The sequence below is a fragment of the Stigmatopora nigra genome, chromosome 3 (assembly GCF_051989575.1).
Source record: "Stigmatopora nigra isolate UIUO_SnigA chromosome 3, RoL_Snig_1.1, whole genome shotgun sequence".
Taxonomy (NCBI): Eukaryota; Metazoa; Chordata; class Actinopteri; order Syngnathiformes; family Syngnathidae; genus Stigmatopora; species Stigmatopora nigra.
In genome coordinates, this window is record NC_135510.1 from 6,080,806 (window position 1) to 6,103,624 (window position 22,819).

The 22,819-nt window shown below is 38.9% G+C and overlaps 3 protein-coding genes across 5 annotated transcripts; 1 reads left to right on the top strand and 2 right to left on the bottom strand.

Moving 5' to 3' along the window:
• Positions 1-445: 445 nt before the first annotated feature.
• On the bottom strand, positions 446-4,653 carry krtcap3 (keratinocyte associated protein 3). The gene is made up of 6 exons (XM_077713539.1): positions 4,486-4,653; positions 3,557-3,741; positions 3,223-3,282; positions 2,949-3,146; positions 2,181-2,315; positions 446-2,068 (listed from the first exon to the last, which is right to left on the bottom strand). Exons 1-6 carry the CDS (start codon positions 4,496-4,498, stop codon positions 1,997-1,999), a joined length of 663 nt encoding a protein of 220 aa, XP_077569665.1. The 5' UTR covers positions 4,499-4,653; the 3' UTR covers positions 446-1,996.
• Positions 4,654-5,372: 719 nt separating this feature from the next.
• LOC144194510 (nuclear receptor-binding protein-like) lies at positions 5,373-13,506 on the bottom strand. Of its 3 annotated transcripts, none has more exons than XM_077713627.1 (18): positions 13,312-13,505; positions 12,509-12,866; positions 11,887-12,009; positions 11,698-11,799; positions 11,498-11,587; positions 11,157-11,197; positions 10,992-11,086; positions 10,623-10,706; positions 9,838-9,896; positions 9,655-9,753; positions 9,418-9,550; positions 9,093-9,183; positions 8,887-8,937; positions 8,579-8,714; positions 8,453-8,506; positions 8,280-8,343; positions 7,332-7,387; positions 5,373-7,072 (listed from the first exon to the last, which is right to left on the bottom strand). In XM_077713627.1, exons 2-18 carry the CDS (start codon positions 12,722-12,724, stop codon positions 7,013-7,015), a joined length of 1,554 nt encoding a protein of 517 aa, XP_077569753.1. In that variant the 5' UTR covers positions 12,725-12,866; positions 13,312-13,505; the 3' UTR covers positions 5,373-7,012. The 3 variants fall into 3 exon arrangements, with proteins under 3 accessions (XP_077569753.1, XP_077569752.1, XP_077569751.1); XM_077713626.1 differs by having other exon boundaries at positions 7,332-7,399; XM_077713625.1 differs by having other exon boundaries at positions 8,453-8,714; positions 13,312-13,506.
• Positions 13,507-14,213: 707 nt separating this feature from the next.
• On the top strand, positions 14,214-22,328 carry kctd3 (potassium channel tetramerization domain containing 3). Its single transcript, XM_077713634.1, has 20 exons — positions 14,214-14,351; positions 14,444-14,669; positions 14,842-14,895; positions 15,501-15,546; positions 15,643-15,716; positions 15,797-15,855; positions 16,393-16,473; positions 16,540-16,683; positions 16,763-16,847; positions 16,917-17,107; positions 17,187-17,302; positions 17,963-18,050; positions 18,137-18,253; positions 18,397-18,567; positions 18,667-18,822; positions 18,894-18,990; positions 19,069-19,262; positions 19,602-19,740; positions 19,820-19,942; positions 20,170-22,328. The coding sequence occupies exons 2-20, from the start codon at positions 14,599-14,601 to the stop codon at positions 20,711-20,713; spliced, it is 2,550 nt and encodes an 849-aa protein (XP_077569760.1). The 5' UTR covers positions 14,214-14,351; positions 14,444-14,598; the 3' UTR covers positions 20,714-22,328.
• The last annotated feature ends 491 nt before the right edge of the window (positions 22,329-22,819 follow it).

Sequence of the window (22,819 nt, forward strand, 5' to 3'; positions counted from 1 at the left end):
TGCATTGTTGCTTCATTTAAATGGCACAAAATGAACTGAGCACAGAAATTAACTTGAACATTTTGACAAATAGATGTCTGATCTCATTTTCTGAACCACACAGGTGGATCAAGCTGGATATGAACCTAGATCTCCTACTGTGAAGCAGACACACTAACCATTAATTCCCGTGAGTTAAGCTTTATTTGCTCCAATTTGTACTAATGTCGAAAACAATGTATTTGGCGTGTCCACACGTTCTTTTATTAACTTGAAATAGAAAGGAATTAAGTCCTTATTTGATAACTAGTGCACACAGCAAACACAATGTTTGGGATTTTTTAAAATAAAAATCCATCATAGCCAGTAGCTGTTTTTTTTGCCTGGAATAAACAACACACATTTCTTAATGCAAATATATATATATATATATATATATATATATATATATTTTTTTTTTTTATCTTAACCTGCCATTAACGTTTAACATCACCCATTCAGTGATAAAAAAAATGCAAATAAAATTAACATTGAATTTTCCACATTGCATACTCAAACTAATCAAGAGATTAAATATAGCTGTAATTGAGAAAAATGCAAATATAATGAAAAGCAATAAAAGGCACATTTTCAGACGTTAAGTTCATAGAATATGGTTGCAGTTCAGTCATTTTTTTGCGGTATAAGAAACACCCTCATTAGTGCTCATGCTTTCAGAATAAAAACATCCAGGGGTTGACCTCAAAGTGAGCCTGATGGGCCAGGCCCCACAAACCAATCACTGAGTGATTGAATCAGGCAGCACAATGTCAATATTTATCCCTCATAGTCAGGATTAGTGCTGCGTGCTATGATTCTCTTCCACACGATTGAGCAGTGCACGAGATTGACCGTTTCGTGGCTGATCTGATGTGATCCTCTCTGTCACTGGGATGTATGTGTGTGTGCATGGATGCTAAAAGTGCTGGCCCACATACTGGGTGAACCTCTTAACATGAAAAAAAAAAAAATATGTGTAAAGCGAGTATTCAAATGCACTCATTGTGACGCTGTATTATTTACTCATACACAAATTGAATGATGCACATTTAACTTTAAAACAATAACTGACATTAAAAAAAAATGTGAATCGTTGAAGAAAAAGAAAAACACCAAAAATTAATGTAGCTTTTTTTCATATTTGGACTGTGTTGGGAAGGTTTTCTGTTGCTCCATGAAATAAAAGTATTTTTTAACAACTTTGAAATTTTGAAAAAGCATAAACTCTAGAACAAAAAAATATATAAAGGACACATTTTGTCTCACAAAAGACTTGAAACTAGGTTGAGGATGATTTCAGCATGTAATTAAAATTCTTAATGCAATACTACAGCCAGTGTAGATACTTTCATTATTATGGTGACCAATTGCACTCAGTTATGGTTAAGTATAAATAAAAAAGGTTTTCCTAGGTCATTTTTTTTTATTCAAAGTTGACACACTGTTTACACGGTCTACTTTTCATAACATGGCAAAGTTACTACTAGATATTGCAAATGATACACATTTAAAGTAACAGTGAAAGTAAAAAAAAATGTCCAGTGTAGGTTGTCTTCATTTATCCAATAAGGGCTGTTTTTTTCTTTAGATTTTTTTTGTACATAACATGTTCATATATATTTATATATAACAAATTATGTTTTTTTTCAGTGTCACCCTGTATTCTATTTGTTATTGCCGACTTGTTTACAAAATGACAGCATTTTTATTTATACTGTACATTTTCAGGTAAATAAAAATATAAAAAATGGTTCTTTTTCTAATTTCGGGATGAAATGTTTTTGGAAAACCAAATTATAAATAAAAAACACAGTCATTCTCTGAATACTGAGCATCAAAACGCTGATAATACATGAATGCAATTTCTCTTGGTCAAGTTCAACAAAATAAATCAATCCACTTCTATAAAAATCAATCTATTTTGAGACTTACGGTTGTGAAATAATGGAGTGTTGTACTTCCAGGATTTGTTTTTACATCAGGCATCAGGGTTGATGCTTGGGCTTATTAGGCGTGCACAATGTGGCACGCTTTCTGCCTCTTCCTCGAACTACAAGAGAGGAAAAATTAGTCACTTTAATAAAGTTAATAAAGTGTATATGTGAGGAAACAAATCATTTACAGTACTTTACAACCATCGAACATGACTAAAAGACACATACCTGCTGTTTGTAGTAGGTCTTCCCACAGGCCAGCAGGCCCCGGAGAGTCAGTCCTATGATAAAGCACCATACCGACAGGCCACTTTCTGCTGCTGCTAACACAGCACTGGGGAACCATATGGCCAGAGTGGTATCCTGAGATGTAATGACACAAAAAAGTGAGAGAGAGCAACAAAAAAAGTAGAATCTGAAGAGAATTAAATATTGTGTAAATGACCACACCATAAAACGTTGCCATTTAAAACACCCAAAGGAAAATGACATTAAGAGGCTATATAAGTGAATTGTGTGGGCAGTCTGACAGTTTACTCAAGAACAAATGGTGAAGCAACATTATGTAAGACAGACAACATAACAATACCAACAAGCATATATTATTGATCCTAAAACCGACTAATATTACTGTTTTATATGTGTGCATGGTAGGCTGATTGGACACTCTAAATCGCTCCTTAGGTATGGGTGAGTATGCATGGTTGTCTGTCTACTTGTGCACAACGATCAGCAGGCCACCGATTCAGGGTGTCCTTTGCCCCAGCTGGGATAGGCTCCAGCACCCCCTCACCCCCAGCCTTATGAGGATAAAGCGGTTCAGAAAATGAATGTGTATTCTTCATACAAGTATTATAGAGCCACCTGGTGGACAAGTTGAGCACATAATCTTACTTCAGTAAAATAAGTCAATCTCTATTGTTATTTGTTGCTATTAGTTCAAAATGAACACTATCAGTTCTTCTCAATATTTTCAAGAAGGGAGCGGAGACTCACATAAATGCGCGTGGTGTCAAACGGGCATTGTGCGCTGACAGGAGAGCGAGCATTGGCGGGAACCACTGTGTTGTTACATCCACGCATCAGGCCCTGACCATTGTGCGCGACTGTCAAGCTGATAGCGACCAAGAGGCCGACACAGCACGCCGCTGATAGCAGGGCGTTGAGAAACGAGGCGATGATTAGACCGATGTGCTACAAACACACAAAAGCAACATCCTAAATGGGCAGTATGGAGTAGGAGAGAGGAATTAATTTAAAAACAACTTACCATTTTAAATGCGCGAAGGTTCCTCGACACCACAATGGCAAGGATTCCTGTAGCTATGCTCTGAAATATTGAATCACAAACATTAAGTTCTAATCTTCACTAATGCAAATATTATTATTAGAAATCAAACCAGAACTAAGACAATTAGCACAATATCTTCATCCAAGTGGTTAATTGTGACACTGTGATTACATTCAGTTTAATGTGGCATCACTATGTAATGGAGGACAGTGCCTACTGAGTTACAGAACAAACAGCCATAAATAGGTCATATACATCCTGTTATTGCTGCAGAAATTAATAAACAATGTAAATAATGAATATTTGAATTTACCAGCAAGCCTGAGGTGACAGATATGATGTTTGTGGCTGTGTATTCAGTGGTGATTTCTTGGCCAGGCTTGGAAATGTGTCGCAAGACACTGCCGTGGACAATGGCGCCAAGGATGAAGTTAATATGGCCCACCAGGATGAGCGCTAAGCCCTTTTGCATCAACCTTCTCGGCCCCTTCTCCTTATCTGAAAATATACAGTAACACATGTCAAATTGGCATAAATATTTGGCCATGTCTAAAACAAAAAAAATCAAACTCTTACATATTATCCTCAAATATGGAATTAATCTCTACCTTGTGGAGCAGAGCAATTTTAATTACAACTAAATCAAAAGCAATGACATTTTTAAGAGGGTAAAATACAAGAAATGTGAAATACAAATCTATTCACAGTAAATGCAAATTATTTAAATGATGACTGAAAGTAAACAAACACTAAAAATAACAAAAAAAATGTAGTTTTATGACAGCAACGTCGTACTCCAATATTAACATACTAAATGAAATGCGCTGCAACGGGAGAGAATAACACTTAATCCAATGGGTCATTTAATAAAAATAGATACATTGATAACACGAGTGAGTCACTTTACTCTAGGTTCGCTTGGAAAGTAGGCCAATTATTTTCCATGAATCCACAAGTTAATTCCGCATTACAAATGAGCGCTAATGAGACGTGAAGGATTTTCACCACAGTGAAGCTTATTTGTTTATACCGTCTTTGTTGTCTCATCGACTCCCCGAAGGCAGACTATTTTTTTTCATCGTAGTAGAACTTTCGTGTCCAATTATATCTGTGTCTAAGGACTGATAAACAAAACAAATACTACAGTACAGACTGAAGAAACTAGGGAGTAGGGCCTCTCCTGAAATATATCGCAAGTGAGAAATAATTTTACCAAAAACGTTTCATTTGCCAACAACTCACCAAAGGTACACATAGTAGCTGCTCGTGTTTTTTTCCCTTTAAATGTGAAATAAACACAAAACTGATGTTTCTTGATTCGGAGCAACTTTTGCCAGCAGCTTCCCACAGGTTAGCAGTCTTTACTTCCGGGTACGTCACAGAAACTCACCTGACGCTTACCTGCTCAAAGTAAACTAGCTACGTATGCTACAGTGGAACTTCCTCTATAGCAGAGGAGGGCAAACTTTTGGGTCCGGGGGCCATATTGACTTTAAAATTTTGACAGATGGGCCAGGTCAGCCCAAGATACGATACATATAAAAAAGTGCATCCGTTAACAGTACATATGAAATATAAAAAGAAAAAAGGACTTAAGTTTTAACATACTCATCATTAGAGTCAAAAGTATAAAGTACAAAGTAAAGTCAAAAGGAATGTATTAAGAAATATTAAAACGTCATTAAAAAAAGATAGAGGGCCTGTCAAACACGAAAAACAAATAAGAAAGTACACAGCTACTGCCAATGGCTTCCGCGTGATGGCGCCATCTTGGAGAAAAATAAAATAAATTTTTAAAAAAAATTATTTGGACAACGTCGGCGGGCCGGATTAAAAGCCCTAACGGGCCGTATGTGGCCCGCGGGCCGTAGTTTGCCCATGTCTGCTCTATAGTGTCAAGTTTTTATAATTATTATATTATACATGTATTATAGAAGCAAATTGTGAGAATTATTGAGAAGTTTGTTTTTAATGCAATTAATAATTAAAAAGTAAATATAGGTTGTATATATTTTTAATACAAATATAATATCTTCTGATCTTAATCTTCTAGTGACTTGACTTATTTTGGGGGTACTAACCTCAAGATAAAATATAATTTATGAATGCACCAAATGTAACAAAATAAAAACCTTTTTCCCCAAATTTATTTGAAATAGTAGTTGTACTTTGCACATATTTTCATGATCCACTTTTCTAGTAGGAATTGTGTGGGGCATATAAAAATGTTCTCACCATGAACAAAATCAAAACATTCAAAGTATGAATAAGATAACCAATTCAACACCACCGATGTACTAAAATGAATATAAATCTCTTTGTCCTGGCAGGTTTGTTGGATGGGTTTAACAATTGGAACCTTTCAATGGAATATCTAGGATTAATTGCTCTTGTAAGGTCAAACTGTATGGAATTCAACCAACAGCTTCTGAGCAAAGTTACTCTACCGCAAAACCACTGGTGACCAGAAATTAATTCACAATGCTGGAAAGTGCTGCACGTATCAGTAACATGGCTTTTTGGTTCAATACCGAATCATAAAAGGCTGGAAGAAACACAAAAAAATAAACTCTTTGGGGGCAACAATGACCCGTGCCTGTGCAAATTAGCCACGTGGTCAGGTTTTTGGTACCTGCGTTTCTGTGCAGACGGATCACGACAAAACTCAACAAAAAGTCGAGTGGCATTAAAAACAATACAGTTTCTGTGTCAAAGTTAAACTGGATTAAATATATTACATTTTTGTTTCAGCAATAATGTACAGTTGACTCTGACTAACAAAGATTACAAGAATTGACTCCTATTGTAAAAATACTTTTGATATAACAAATTGGATATCATGAATATGTACGAGTTTCCATGATCTTAATCCCGGTAATGTGATTTATAGAGGGACAAAAAACTAGCTTGAAGACAAAATGCAAAAGAAAAAAAAAAAGTCAAACCAACAGATTAATCAAATAATAAATCTAGATTTCCCACAAACTGAAAAAGGACTTTACAAAGTAGCTCAGAAACTATGATGGGGCAAAAAAAGGGACCATGCATTCCACAAAATATCTGTACCATAAATAAAACACGCCAAACGGACATGAAAAGGATGCTACGGAAAGCCATTTTTAACAATACCGCCGGGATGGCTGATTTTAGTGTATGTAGGAATGGAACAACAACTAATATGTGAATGAAGCAAAGTGAGAGGTTTTTAGTGTAACGAAAAAAAAAAAACCAAAAAACCAAGAGATATTCAGTAACAGTACTTGGCTCATATGGCAACAGTTAACAGACACACGTGTCAAAAACAAGCGTGCTCTTGTTCTATAGGCTTGCTAAATAACCACACATTCAGCCGTTGGGATTTGTTGCTTTCCAAACTGCAGGTTTGATACTAATACTTTGAACCCAATACAATAGTCACAAAATAAGGAATGTTGTGTCATAGAAAAAAACCCTCAAATGAGAATCACTTAATGGGATGGATCCACGCATGTGAAACGACAGAGAAAGGCACATTCTATCTTATTTGGCATCACTTTGTCTTTGGGTAAATATATCCATCCTGAATCACACTTAACATGTGAACAACTCCATTTTAAATGCACTTATCAAGTTCATTTGTGATGTAACAGAAACATACACATTTTTGGTCACATTCAAAATTAAGACTTATTTATACCTTTTAAAAATAAAAATAAAGAAAATCCAGCATATTGAGTGCTTTTATGGGGAAAATGTAACAGACTTGTTGTGGTGTGGAGAACCTATGGTGCTAGTCAAAAACTTGACTGAAGCTTTCTTTAAGGAGTGAGGCTATTTTGGTTTGGTCCATCTGCAGAGAAAAACATGTCAGACATAATACATTTATGAAGAATGATTTGAATACTTTAATTATGTGCAAATGCACTCTTCCCTACAGTGCGGCATTGACACTACACTACATTACCGTGGGTGGGTGCGATTATCTAAGAGTGCATACTGTATAATAGCAATTGTGGATCAGATTCCTAAAGTGGAATCAACTAAAAGGCCACTTTAACACTAAAACCATCGCACAGTCAATGTAACGCTATTAAAAACAGTTGACCCACCTCACAGATGAAGCCCAGTTGCACCAATTCTCCAGCCAAATCTTCAACATTTTCATCTGCAACCCAAACTGGCAATAAGTAAACATATTTCGTCAAAATTATGCCTTGCTGGTGCAGTTATGTCAAGAGAAATATTCATGTTATTTAAAAATGAACTAATTAACATACCTGCAATCATGTAGCATTACAACTATCAAAACAAAGTATATGTCTGCCTATAAGGCTCAAAATGACATGGCAATTTGATTTTAGACGGCTCTGGGTCCGCACTATGCAAGAAAGAGTTTTTGTGAGAAAGATATATGAGGAGATGAAGTGTCAGTGACACAGGAAACTGCAAGTAGCGAAAAGACGGACACATTTCGACACAAGGGGCGACAGCTGTCAGCTGCAGCCTTGCCTCGGCTCCGGATTCTCAACCACTTGCAAAGTTCAACATGTCACACATACCTGTGCGAGCCCACATTTATTATTTAGCCTGTTGTACATATCATTCTGCCATCCCCATCCGATCGCATTAAGTAAACATGAATGGCTATGATACAAAAAGGTACCTAATATAATTTTCTGAAAATATTTCTTCATTTGGGGATTTTAAAGTAATTAAAAAGTACAAAAATTGCAACATTTGATAAGCTCCAGAATGTTAGGCTCTAGTCTAGTAGATGGTTCCTGCTGAACATAGTTAGCGCGCTTTGTTGGGCATTCCACGTTCATTTTCACACATGCCTCAGTGCACACATATGGGTTCAATAATAACACTGAGCGAGGGGGGGTTTGAATGGGAGATCACAATTGTGATATGCAATGGTGTCATAACCAACCAAAATAATAGGAAGACATTCTTCTAACTTCTATTCATACACCCAAGCTTTTTGTACCTTTATGTAAATATGCTGTGTGTGTGTGTGTGTGTGTGTGTGTGTGCGTTGGACGGGTTGATCTTACGAGGTAACATGTCACAGCTTAGATGCCTGTTCAGCTTGTCCTCCAGTTTCAGGAGTAATGTCAGCTAAAACAAAGATTACATTGTATTACTCTGGTGTCGTTTAGAAAGGAAGAAAAAATTGTATGTATAAAATGCAGTATCTAGTTTATTATCAAAGATTTTGTGTATTTACATGATATTTGGGTCCCTCCTCCACGAGTTCAACGTTACACTGCACATGAATGAGCTGCAGGAGACAGAAAATGGTTTGACGACACTTGCACCTGTGTCCAGAAAATATAAATTGTGTCATACACACCCGCCTTGTTTCAAGCTCTGCAGGCTCAGGTGTGGGAGACTTGACCAAAGGGACGACAATGGGCGATTTAACATTTCGCTGTTGTGGGTGCTTTGGCAAAAAAAGGCCAAATGCTGTTAGGGGATAAATCCCATTCCTGCAAAAGACAAACCTTGTAAAATATGGATTCATGTGCAATGATGGAGCATTATTTGAAAATAATAGTTGCACAAAATGCACTAATAATTTGGAAGCAAATACTTTAAAACAAGTCATGTTCGACAATATTAACAATTAGATTTCCGTCCCATAGTGACGTTTTATCTTACCGCACATCCTCCAGGAATTTATCCAGCTCCAAGGCTGGAAATTGCGAGAGCCTAGAGAATCACGAACAAATAAACAAGTAAAGGAAATAAGCTCTATAATACTTTATATGTTGTTTTTTTTTACATAGAAGCAAGCTCACTGCCTTTATTTTTATAGACAGCGAACTTATTATCTTTGAAAGAAGACAGAAAGCTTATATTCTTACTTGAGCTGAACGTCATCTTTTTTGTCAGCGATAACGAGATTTGGGTCCAAGTTCTTGGTTATTTCCTCTAAGGCGTTCTCTGGAATCATGTCTGGAAAATTGCAAAACCATCAACATGAGTTTGCAATATCCCTGTTTTAGCAAACATATCTAAAATCTTAAGACTCCAAAACATAAGAAAACCAGTGGAATCCATCACAAAAAAACATGGATGTGAACCAGAGTGCCATTCCATCATCAGCAAAAAGCAGAGATGCAATACTGAAGCCACAAAACACTATATAACAGCTACATTTGTCATTATCCTCGAAACAACACAACTTACATTGATGACTAACAATACAGTGAGCAGCTAGCAGCTTCAGTAGTGGCACTTCAAACAGAGCCTGGTTAAAGAGCAGCTCTCGGGCAGTGGGCCTCGTACACGGGTCACAATCCAGGCACCTCTGAATTAGCTCCTGAAACGCGCACCACAAAAATATGTGAAAATGTATGTTGGACTCCGGACGTCAACAAAGCTTGATATGAATGAAGGTAAATACACCCAATGTTATGATATTACCCTCTGTAGTGGGTCTTCCAGCAGTTGTATGGCAGTATTGACAGCATCCTCAGACACGTATGAAGACTCTCCATTAACCTGGATCTCCGAGAGGGCCATCTGCAATGCACATCAAGTGTATTAAAATGGTGTGGCCATCACGCATGTGTCAGTTCCCATTCCGTCTGTGATTTACTTCAGCACCTCGAGGGCGCACATGCCGAATGAGTAGATGTCGACAGCTGTGCTCACGTCAGTGACAGCTGCAGTGAGACAACAAGAAAGAGGAAAATAAGAACCAAAAAATGTCCCTCACTGTCCCTAGACTGAAAAAGGAGAGTTAATGAATATTGTATTGGTATTGGATTTGGTCACAAGATCGGATCAGGAGTCATGTGTGTTTTAGTACCACTGTGCTTGCTGGTTGCTGAAAATTAAGCCAATAGGCAAATATGAGTGATCATGTCTATTTTGGTAGTAACATTTGTAAACAGCATTTCTTGACTTTAATGGAAAAAAATGTGATTCATCATTTATTAGTTACACTATGTATTATGTATTATTTTTACGGATCTAAGAATATGGGCATCAGTTTGGCACCGAATCGATATCAGTAAAACATATTTTGGATTAGATCGGAAGTCAAAAAGACTATACTGGGACATCCCTACTTTGGTATAAGAGGGTCACTGATTTCATTTTGTCAGGGAATTTAAAAAAAATGGAAACTAGTTTTTAATGGAGCGTTTGTCTGCTTGCCGACACTTCCCCTAGCACCCTCTGCTGGTGGAGAAAAAAGCTGACATGTTACAATAGCCTCTCAGAGAGTGTACGTACAAATATATTGTATCAAAAATCCAATAGGCAAATATACTTTATTCTATTGCTGCAACTGTGTGAATTTTACCATTAAACAATATTTAAACGTCCCTCATTCTCATGTTGTTGCCATTTATATAGAACATCTGGGATTTTTAGCCTTCTCTTACCGCCATATTCCGGGGCAAAGAAATGCAAGTTCCTCTGTTCTTCATGGCAAGTCTTCACATGGTTGTTGATAGTGTCAGGACCCACTGGGAGCAAAAGAGATAATTATATAATTAATAACTCAGGGCAGAGAGAAAAATAAGATTCAGTTGGAGGTGAATAATCAATAGCAAAAGCAGTGATAATTATGTCTTTGTAGTTTGTGTTTTGTGAACCCATACAAAAATAAATATTTTAACCAAATTCTAAAAGAATGCAGTGACAATCAATGTGTATCATTATGCTGGAACTAATGAAAACTGTGTGAGTGTCACACTGACACTGGAAAAAAAATAGTGCAAGTCTGTCAGTCATTTTTCAGTTTTTTATACCTGAGCCGATTTTGATAAGTCCATTGTGCTGGATGAAGATGGTGTCACAGGTCAGGTTGCCGTGGATGATGGGAGGATCACATGAGTGAAGATAACTGCAGGATAACGGAGACTTGTCAACATGATTTCCACAGGAAGCATGTGATATAGGAGCGTGAGACCAACCTGAGAGCTGACAGGATCTGCGTGCACCATCTCTTCCAAGCCTGTCAACAACAACACACACCTTATCAAACGGCTTGGGTGACAAAATCATCACTGTAAACCAAAAGAATGTGATTCTAAAATGTAGATTTTTTTTGGAAAACTGGTTACAGACATGAAATTAAAAAAAAAACACATTAGGTGTTTGTAATTACAAATAAAAACTAGCATCTTTACATTCACTGCATTGTTTAATACAAATCAATTCAAAAATTTCTCATCTAAAGGCGAGATCCCTCAACTGTAATGTACCAAAAATTTAACATACTGATCCTCAATAGTCAAATCCAGTCAGTTCTTACCTTTTCGTTCATGGCCTTATGATTCTTTTTGGTCTTCTTCAGAAACTGCTTCAAACTTCCCGATGACATATACTCAGTTATGAAAATCACCTAAAGAAAGGAGAAATTCTGTGTTATGGGTACTTGTGTGAACATTTAAATTCCAAAATATTTTCTCTTGACTGATGAATTAGGTACTTTATTGAAATCAAACAACTCACCCGGGCCCGGTTCTCCTTGGTGTCAATCCAGTACTTGTGGAACTTGACAATATTTGCATGTTCCAAATGGATCAGATGATCAAAAACAGCTTTAACCTTTTCCTGAACATACCATGCAAATATTTAGTTGGAAAATCACAACAAATAATCTGCCTCTAAGTAGTAATTTGTGGTGAAACTAGGCCTGACCTCCAGCAACTTGAAGTTTTTCCTCTCTGAGAACATGACTTCATTCCACACCACCTCTACGCCTTCTTCGGTGTCCATGGCTAAGTATGCCATATCTATGCCGGGAACATTTCGTTGGTTGACCTAAAAAAAAATATATATATAAAAAAATAATAAACATACCTTTATATATTAAAAAAATATATAAACAGTGTGAGGAGAATATCAATATTTGAATCAGGAGGGCTGTCTTTGCCATTGAAAGCAAATGCGTAAAATATATAATGACATTGCATATTTAAAATGTATAAAAAAAAGTTTAAGTCGTATAAGACAAATTGCTTTTTAAAGGAATTTTACCAAGATTGGGAACTTTGATGTATTTTATTTTAAGACTTTGCCGTAACCTGGTATTGCACAAAAATGCTTGCAAAATGTATACATTGGTAAAATATATGACAATCAGTTTTCACTAGTGGTCTTTTTAGTGAGAACCATGAAATCGATACCCACCATTGACTTCCGCAAACCACAAAAATCAGATGGACAAAATGCTTCTCAAGTCTGTATTGGCTAAAAATCAGATTTTGGTTGCCTGTCTGGGGGATTCGAGTTGGATAGGGAGCTGTGAAATGTGTCTTACCTCCTCTTTACGCTTCTGCCAGCGGCCACAGGGACTCTCCTCCAGGATGTCGGACTCGTCTTCGCTTTCATCCTCATCCTCGGTGTTAGTGGAGGCAGGGGGCTGAGCGAGGGGGGCACTTTGGACCTGCCGAGCATTACTAGACATGTGGCCCCCAGACACTTTGTCGGCTTCTGCAGCCGGGGGTCCTTTCCCCTCTGCCTCCTCCGCAATCATCGCACCACTTTCCCCAGACTGGGCCGTGCTCCTCTACACTCCTGCTGCCAAACTTTGTGAATGACGACCGAACTAGCAACTTCTCTGACCTCCAACAAACACATCCATCTTCTGAGAAGGTCTGCCTTTAGATTCCCGGAGGCTGCAAACACATGACAGATAGGTTAAAGTGGGAAGACGTGACACAGAAAAGACAATAAGACACAACTTTTAACACTTCTTCCTCGTTGCGAACGTACTTTTAAGATTATTAAGAGAGATCAGTGCAAAACACACGGTAAAATAAAAGTTAAAAAGGCATTAAGACCAGACGTTGATTTCTTCCTTGTTCCCAGCGTTCTTTAGAGACAAGAACGAGTTCAGCTCAAACACACGGAAAAGTTCGTTTAAATAGTAAAACACGAGAACTTTATCACTCCGGTACATTTACTTCACTACAGGTCTTTTACTCCGGTCCATTCACAGCGATTAAAACGTCGTGTCTTACTTGTACGCTAACTTCCACCATTAACGAACTCAGCAGAGGTAAATAAACACTTGGCTAGCGTGACTCTAGAGTCTAGAACGCTAAAGACGCAAGAGTTTACCGTGTAGCAGAAGGTCGAGACCCCGTTAAGTGTTGGCGGATTACATGTTGGTGGAAAAGGCGGCGAACAAGCAGCAAAAGTAGTGAAAAGTTGACATTTAAACGACTTGCTCGAGAAAAATGCTCTTGCTATTCAAGTCGCCTGTGGCACAAGTGGGAGGGATAGCTGACTCGAGGACTACTTCTTTGCGCAACAACGACGCAGTCTCGACGTCATTGCGTTGGAGCGACGCTGAAAATTACAATTCCATCCGGTTAAAACGTGGAATCGATTATTATAAACCACAGAAAAATGCATTGGGATAGTTTTAGGTGGTTTATTACCATTCATTGGGTTTTTTTTTAAACCAGAGGCATGAAAGAAATGAGTATAGTCTCTTTGTGAAATTAAGACAGAATACTATTATTGTTGAAATAGATGTATGGTAGTAATTTTACCACATTAGGTATGTTATTATTCGGTAAAGGATGTGTACATGTTTCTCAATTTAAAAAAAGAAATAAAAGGAACAAAAAGCGTACTTTGAAGATATGTAAAGACAGCGCACTTTATTTGTAATTATATTTAACTTTGCAATTCCATTGGCCTTTCAAAAGTTAAAATTGATATCGACTTGCATGCCATATCATGTGAGAATCGTGTTCGTATGTAAAACGTGTTCCAATAATTGATTTGAATATGCTAGTGTATTTCAACATTCAATTTAATATTACTTTATTAATAACTTACTTTTCTGGGAATAATTGCGGAATTAAATCAGTAAATACTACGGGACTATTGAAAGTATAAATGCTTGGTGCACAGTATACCCATTAATAATTAGAATGAGCTATTATACTCGAGTATTTTATCCCTACTATTAAATAGAGAGCCTCGGAAGCGGAAGTGTCTTGAGACGAAAACAGAAGTCGATAGACAATACTTCTCTTGCCTTGTGTACTCTTGACACAGCTGGTTCACATTGCAATGCAAAATTACGATGAACCCGAGATACTGACGGTGATGCAAACTACCCACGCACAATAAGGGAGCGCATTCTGGTAAGATTTTGAATTTTAATGCCCTCGATCCCACTCTTTGTTTCTCAGAATACAAAAACAAAGGGTGTCCACACTTTGCCCGTCTGCATCAGGGCTCTTTTCATGGAGCGGAGAGAAGCGAGCGAGGGTGTCAGGCTGCGGGGTCTGGACACCAGCTGAACGAGGGGAGAGGCGCCCGATCTTAACGTTAGCATGCTAGCTCTGGTAAAGAAGCCCAGACTGTGATCTACTCTGCCCGAATCGCATCATGGCGACCAACGGCGACGATCTGACAGCGGGGATGGGGGAAATTATCCAGCTGAACGTGGGGGGTACGCGGTAAGTGCTGACCGATGGGTACCGTGGGAGACATAAGATGTATACTGGTGTGTAACATGAGATGGAATTGCAACGCATTTAGAGAAACATGGTTATGTATGCATCCAATTTGTCATCCTGCATTACTGCTTAATAATATTAATAAAACGTGACTACGTCTCTTGTATTAAAGGTTCAGCACCTCCAGACAGACCCTCATGTGGATCCCAGACTCGTTCTTTTCGAGGTGCTTTCTACAATCTCTTATTTATTTACATTGTTATTACGATAAGAGCATGCGTGGTTATCGCGGGACATGCATATGACGTCAGTACTCCTACGGAAACATGACAGCGCACTCAAGCAATTTTATCACAGCACAGAAGTAAACATGTTCCATTATCTCATCAATGTGCTGCTTTGTATTACGCCTGACTCCATTTGCTGTAAAGCTGGGTAGTGTTTCCTCTATACATGGTTTATACACCTATTAAATAAAGTGTTATTAACCGTTTTCCCTATCTACTTCACTGATAAAATTAATGACCGGTCAGATAGAATGATGCTCATCAACTCACCTCGACATAGTTCCATCACACCAATACAAGGTGCCCTTTGTTTTTTTTTCCCTTAGGAAAAAGCTGATTTCTGAATGATTTGCTGTACAGCTGCACACAAAAAAAACAAAAACAAATAATTTAAAAAAAAATCAACAACAGTGACATTTGGCAAGTTTTAAAACAAATATGGAATGTTCATGAATACCGTTTACAAATGTTGCAGATATTTGTGACAACATAGGTGCATGTAAATGGATACATGCAGGTGCTGACTACTGTCTCTGTGTTGCAGTCTGCTGAGTGGAAGAATATCTACTCTTCGGGATGAAACTGGAGCTGTAAGTAAAGAGTTTGTTTACTCATCCAAAATAAGATGACTTTTCCCCCTGATGCAGCATAACATACTAAGGGTCTTTTATCAACATTTCTTTTAGATATTTATTGACAGAGACCCTACCGCTTTTGCACCAATTTTAAATTTTCTCCGAACCAAAGAACTGGATTTGCGGTAAGAGTCTATTTCCGCAGAAAAGCTCAGTTGTCTTTCAGAATTTATCAGTAAATTTATACTTGTACGTTTCTCCAAAGTGGCGTCAACATTAGCGTTCTGCGGCACGAAGCAGAATTCTATGGCATAACTCCTTTAGGTAAGTATATGCAAAGAATATTTTTGTCCGCATCGATCAAATTTTCATGCATCAGAACCTGAATGATGTCACGCTCAAAAGGAACTGTTAGATTGTTTTACATCCAGATTTGCTGTTGGAACTTCCCCTCATTGTAGTACTTGAATAGGAAAGGTTACCTTGGTGGTCACTCATCAAGGCGTGTGCATGTATAGCAATACAATACCTGTATGAACAGAAAACTGACATTCAGTGTGAGGGAATACGTTAGTAATAATAATAAAAATAAAAAAAAACTTAATCACCATCAATCTTCCCTCTAATTTGTCATGTAAAACATGCTGTAAACCACACAAAACATAATAATGGACAGAGCTACTACCACTGGCTGCCACGTAAACGGCGTCATCATGAGGAAAGGGGTATAAAAAAAGTTTGGATTTTATTTACTGCGCGCCATATGATTGCTGCTGTGCAGAGAAGATGAGAGTAGTGTACAATTGCGCACAGCTTAGAGGGAACATTGATCACCATTGATGTTTTTGTTTACGATTATAGTGCGCCGCCTTCTTCTCTGTGAAGAACTGGACCGCTCTCCATGTGGTAGCGTTCTCTTCCATGGCTACCTTCCAGCTCCAGGTGAAATCTGCTTAAACCTGTTTATGAAAACATCCAAGTTGACAAACCAGCACTTTCTCTTGTCAGCCATCCCTGATTATAAGTCAAGGTCCGCCTCCTCGTGTGACGAGCGTCCGGGTCCGAGTGGTGCAGAGGGGTTCAGTTATGTTGGTGCCCCTCCTCATCCTCCCATCCCTTGCTCACCGGGATTAGATGGAGTTCATAAACTTGGTAAATAAAATGATAAAAAATGGTCTGCTATTTGTAATGTGAAGGTTATTTAATCTAAAGTGGGCTGTCTCCAATTTAGGACCAGACCCTCGCAAGGTGTTGATCATAACAGGACACCACAACTGGATTGTTGCAGCATATGCACACTTTGTCATCTGTTACAGGTATTCTTACCAAAAAAAAACACGATAGATATGTCGTGTTCTCAAACATGAATTAAATGTTTCCCTCAGGATAAAAGAATCCACAGGCTGGCAACAGGTGTTCTCATCTCCCTGCTTGGAATGGACCATTGAACGCATCGCACTGAACGCCAAAGTGGTTGGCGGCCCACACGGAGACAAGGACAAGATGGTGGCAGCTGCCTCTGAAAGCCGCATCATTCTCTGGAGTATCCAAGATGGAGGCAGCGGAAATGAGATAGGTAGATGACAATGAAAAATGCCTGCAATGCTTTGGGGAAATACAATGGATTTGTTTGTATTTGATCTCTCTCCGAATAGGGGTGTTCAGCCTCGGTGTGCCTGTAGATGATCTTTTCTTCATCGGAAATCAGCTTGTAGCGACAAGCCATACAGGGAAGGTCGGAGTGTGGAATGCTGTCACGCAGCACTGGCAGGTAATTGTGTGGATGTCTTTGTGAATATTTCACATACTTGGAAGTCTCTTTAGTGGGTCAATTTTGCCATTTGCACAAATTCAGCATATCACCAAAATGTGCTTCACTATATAATTGGCCATTCCGCTTGCAGGTGCCCGAGAACTAGAATATGAGAAAAAAAAAACAGATTAATGATACACTCCTATTCATAACTTGACCTAATCATGTTGAGATATCTGCACTGTGTTTAAACTACCGTATTTTCCAGGCTATAAGTCACACTTTTCATAGTTGGGTTTGGCCTGCATTTAATACTAAATAAGACTTTTACGATCTTTTTTGTTTTTCTCTTTTACCACCAAAGAGTCTTTTTTTAATCGATTTTGCTGTCACTTTAAAAGTATGTTTGTTCTTGATTTCTGATCAAATAAAACAATGCAATCCCAGAAATGCAACTTAAATTGCAGTTGGACTTATACATTGTTTCCTCTTCATCGTGTATCCTTTGTCTGGTACGACCTATCATCTGAAAAATATGGCGCATCCCATGACTTTTAATTAATTGTTGTACCCTTCTTATTAGATCCAATCTGTGTTTTGTGTAATTAATTTAGTTACATCTAACTTCATTATAACATTCAAAGTGACGGTGTTGCTATTTTTACATACGCATGCTAGGTCCAAGATGTTGTTCCCATTACTAGCTGTGACACGGCCGGATCCTTCCTGTTATTGGGCTGCAACAATGGCTCCATCTACTACATTGGTACACACACTCACACCCTATCTTTGGCAATTGCACCATCTCTTGTAGTGAAATATAAAAATTCCCTTTCCTTCACTTCTTGTCAGATATGCAAAAGTTTCCACTGAGGATGAAAGACAACGACCTCCTGGTCACAGAGCTTTATCACGACCCATCAAATGATGCCATCACTGCATTGTCGGTCTACCTCACACCTAAAACCAGTCAGTTTTCAAGTATTACTCGAATTAGAAATGTAGACGGTATCACAGTTCTAAGAAGTTGTTCGGCTAACAACCAAGCTTTAATTTAGCCAATTGATGAAAGTAGTTTTTTGTGTGGTTCACCTTTGGTCTGCGTTTTTCAGGTGTAAGCGGGAATTGGATCGAGATCGCCTACGGGACCAGCAGCGGTGCAGTCAGAGTCATCGTGCAGCATCCAGAGACGGTGGGTTCGGGCCCTCAGCTCTTCCAGACGTTCACTGTCCACAGGAGCCCAGTGACTAAGATAATGTTGTCTGAGAAACACCTGGTCTCAGGTGAGGGGGCGGAGCTACGACAGGAAAATTAGCAAGAATGAAGAATCCTGCAAAGATCTCACATCTCTTACCTGTTATTCATTTTTCTGATGGCGGCAGTGTGCGCTGACAACAACCATGTTCGTACGTGGACGGTGACCCGCTTCCGAGGGATGATTTCCACACAGCCAGGCTCCACCCCTTTGGCTTCTTTTAAAATACTCTCCTTAGAAGAAACGGAAAGCCACGGCAGCTACTGTTCAGGAAATGACATCGGTGAAAAGAAATCTCTTCCGGAAGCTTTGAAATGTTTGTCTCCATGTTGAGTTGACGTATTATACTCTCAGGTCCGTTTGGAGAGCGAGACGATCAGCAAGTATTCATCCAGAAGGTCGTCCCCATCACCAATAAGCTCTTTGTGAGGCTTTCATCGACTGGAAAGAGGTACTGCAAAACAGACAATGGTACAGGATCATGCTTCTCTTTACTTTCGATCTGGTTTACATTTTTTTTGGGTCGTAGAATCTGTGAAGTGCAGTCTGTGGACGGGACCACCATCTCTTGCTTTATGGTGCGGGAATGCGAGGGTTCTAGTCGGATGGGGTCGAGACCACGCCGCTACCTGTTCACCGGTCACGGCAATGGCAGCATCCAATTGTGGGATCTGACCACTGCCATGGACACCGCTAACAAAGGAGAAGAGAAGAAGAAAGAAGGTAAGCATTGCATCATGAAGCTAAATCATATTTGCTCTTAGTGTTAAAAACAAATCTTACAGAAAAACAAACAAAGCACCCGAAAGCAATTTTGGCAATGGTTTTCAAAGCGTGTCGTATGAGGTGCATGACCATCCTTTGGCGGTAATATTTTTACCAATCCTTGATCGTAAAATAACTCAGCCACACGTCCAATTAATTTGACCCAAAGTGACTACTGTAGTGGTGAATGCTCATGTTTCAGTGCAATTTGACAACATTTATCACCGTCAGTGGTAGCCAGTGAGTTAATGTTACTGTCCACTCATAATATGTTCTCAATGCATATTTCTCTCATAGATGTCGGCGGTCCAACGGAAGAGGAACTACTTCAGCTTTTGGACCAATGCGACCTGAGTACGTCCCGCTGCGCCACGCCAAATATTAGCCCCGCCCCATCAGTTCTGCACCCCACATGCCTACGTGAATCTTGCTCAAGGTAGATACGGTTTTGAGGAAGAACACCTGCCGTTCCACAAACAGTTGTATCATCAATTGGTGTCTCCGTACTCTTCCAGTGTGCAGTTGCAGGTTCAAGACGCCATCCCTGAGAACCAAGTGAGCTACGGGGCTGTGCGGCCATACAGAGAGAGCCCCCTGCTGGCCCGTGCCAGGAGAACAGAGTCCTTCCATGGTAACAGGTGCAAAAAAAGAAAAAACTAATCCATCAGTTTAGGATAAAGAAAGCAACCCGTCGATTTTCCAGGTCATACTGATGAGTATATGAACAATTAATCAAATTTAAAGCTAAATATAATTTAGCCCGCAACAATAGAGAATTTAACAGTTCAGAAAATGAATGACTTAATGTATTTTTCTCCCAAGTCAAAGTAGGTCAAAATTGCCTTACTTCCGTTGTTATCCACAGAGACTTCCAGAACTTCAGCCTGAGTCGTGGAATCCTGGACAGCGTTGATCAAAGTTCCAGTCAGCCCTTGGATGCCCGACGATCGCTCTGTGATTTTGGGACAGAAGAAATTGAAAGGAGGATGTCTGCAATAGAGTTGTGGACAAACCACAGCAACAATGTTTCGAGCACCCCGGGCAGAGTTAAGGCTGACGCCGGGAGTCAGGAATCTCTGCGGCAGCCCCTCGACTCACCCATTCCCGGGGGAGGCGATGTCAGAAGTAAGGTTCAAGCACAGCTCGAGGAAGGGGAAGGCACGGGAGCCGCCGGAGACGGGGTCAAGGCCGAGACGGAGGGAGGTACGAAGAAGAGGGGCGTGCTGGACGTGGGCTTTCTGGGGCGGAAGAGGGCTCCCCCGGTCCCTCTCCTATCGTCGGGATCCGAAGGTGGTGGCAGCGACTCTTCTGCCAACGCTTCACCTTCACCCACTAAACTGACTTCCTGCAACTCGGCACGACAAAGGAAGCCCACCGGCGAGTTCCCCAATCAGGACAGCAGCCTGTGACACTTTTCCACGTGAGTGCAAATGGTTTTCTCCATAGCTACCATATAATATGTGTCTTTTGATGTCTGCAGTGAGCCAATGGGAACAAGCTAGGGCATTTGTCGGACATTTTACGTCAGAGCTGTTTGATGAATATTACGTTACACGATACATTTGCTCATATTCAAAAGAGTGTGCTTTGATGTAGCTAAAAATACTTACATTTGCAAAAGGTTCGGTTTTTACTAAGTGTCAGGGAAACACAATAATGACTGCATACTATATAAAAAAGGAAGAACATTGCTGATAACAGCACTAAAACATATTTATTTACTGCCAGCCCTCCCAGTATAAATGGAGTGGACTCTATCGCTGTTTTAGCGATCCAATTTAAATACAGCTTGCTTAACTCCAGCTCTACTGTCACCCTTATTTCGATAACACTAATGGAAAAAGCAGCTTAGAGTCAAATGATACTAGAAACATTCCCAAATGAAAACAATAATGTCCAGAAGATATCTAGATGTGTTATCGCTTAATCGCTTTTTACTGACCGCCAAAAAAAGAAATGTTTTTGCACAATTATGCAAGAGTCCAGACGCAATCAGCAATCAGCTAACAAAGATGAGATATATTCGTCTAACGAAGATTTCGATGTGTTGGCTTTCTGCCTTGTCTTTATTTTCTCATGCATCATTGCAATGAGAGGCACATATATTGAACCCACTTGAAAAATAAAATACACTGTCAAAAATAGTGCATTGCGGAGAAATATTTGAAGAGAAAATGGAGTTCATTCATCTCATATTACAAAGCATTGATATACTGCTTTACAGTCACTACACTATCATTTTAACTTTTTATCTAAAAACAAGCACAAGTGTGCAACTACATACTCACTTTTAACCTACAGGCAAAAATACTGAAAATCTTCAATTAGTTTAATTAGCCCCGATACAAAAATAAATGAATATAAACTAAAAAACTGGGCTCCAAGGATTGAAGGGTATACGTATTAAGAATATACCGACACATTTTCATTGTGTTTCGACCACAAATTATGGAGGAATCGATACAAAATGATAGTGTACACCCCCTCAACAACAACATGAGTGGCAACTTAACAGGCCTTAAGTCTGTTTCAGCTTTTTCACAAAGGTGCCTGCCCGTGCAAGATTATAAAAATGATATTTTTATTCTTTCACAAATATACTACACTACATCACTTTATCGTGTTTGTCTCTTGTGTGTGCCTTATTTAACCTGTTTTGACGCTAATCAGCCTCTTGTTTTAAAATGTACGACCCAGAATGGGTGATCAATATTAGCACTTACTGTTGTAAATAATCGATATTCCTGGGAAAGTGTGACATGACAGCTCCAACCTGTAGTTTGTGCAGTTGGAGGTAAAACTTAACATATTAGCAGCATGTGATATTCAAAGAATGCACTTTGTATTTCAGTGTTTTACACCAAACCTTTGCTTAATACTGGGAAAAAAAAGGAAAGCAAAAAAATATTGTGTGCATCTTCCTAGTAGTGAATTCAAAGATATTATCAAACTGAAAAAAAGAAGAAAAAAAACTGCTACAAGCAAAATCCTGCTATCATGGATTTATGTCTGATGTTTTTTTTTTTTTTTGTCCTTTGTATTGTGGGGAATCATAGATACTATATACGGTACACAACTGATACTATTGGACCTGAATGCTTTTGCACTATGAACACTTGTACTTTTATTTTATATACAAGTATATAATAAATGTATCACTGTGTTAACGTTCAAGTTGCTTCCTACTTGTGTGTGTTGTGCTGATAAGTTAAACTATGGTCGCCAGGCAGGGAACACCCTGAATTAGTGGCCAGCCAATCACAGGGCACAAGCCTTGTCAAGGAGACGGACAAATAGTAGTGCTCACTTTCATTCCCAGTGGCAATTTAGAACTTTTTTGGGAGGAAAACTGGATGCTGATAAGTTTTAGGCCAATGGGCTAACCATCCCTATTGTATATAATGAATATATTAAAAAAAATAGAATCTTTCTAGAAAACGTTCTCACATGCACAAATTTAAAAAAAAAACCTCACAAATTGAAAGTCAACGGGCTTGAGTTTTTGTGAGTACATT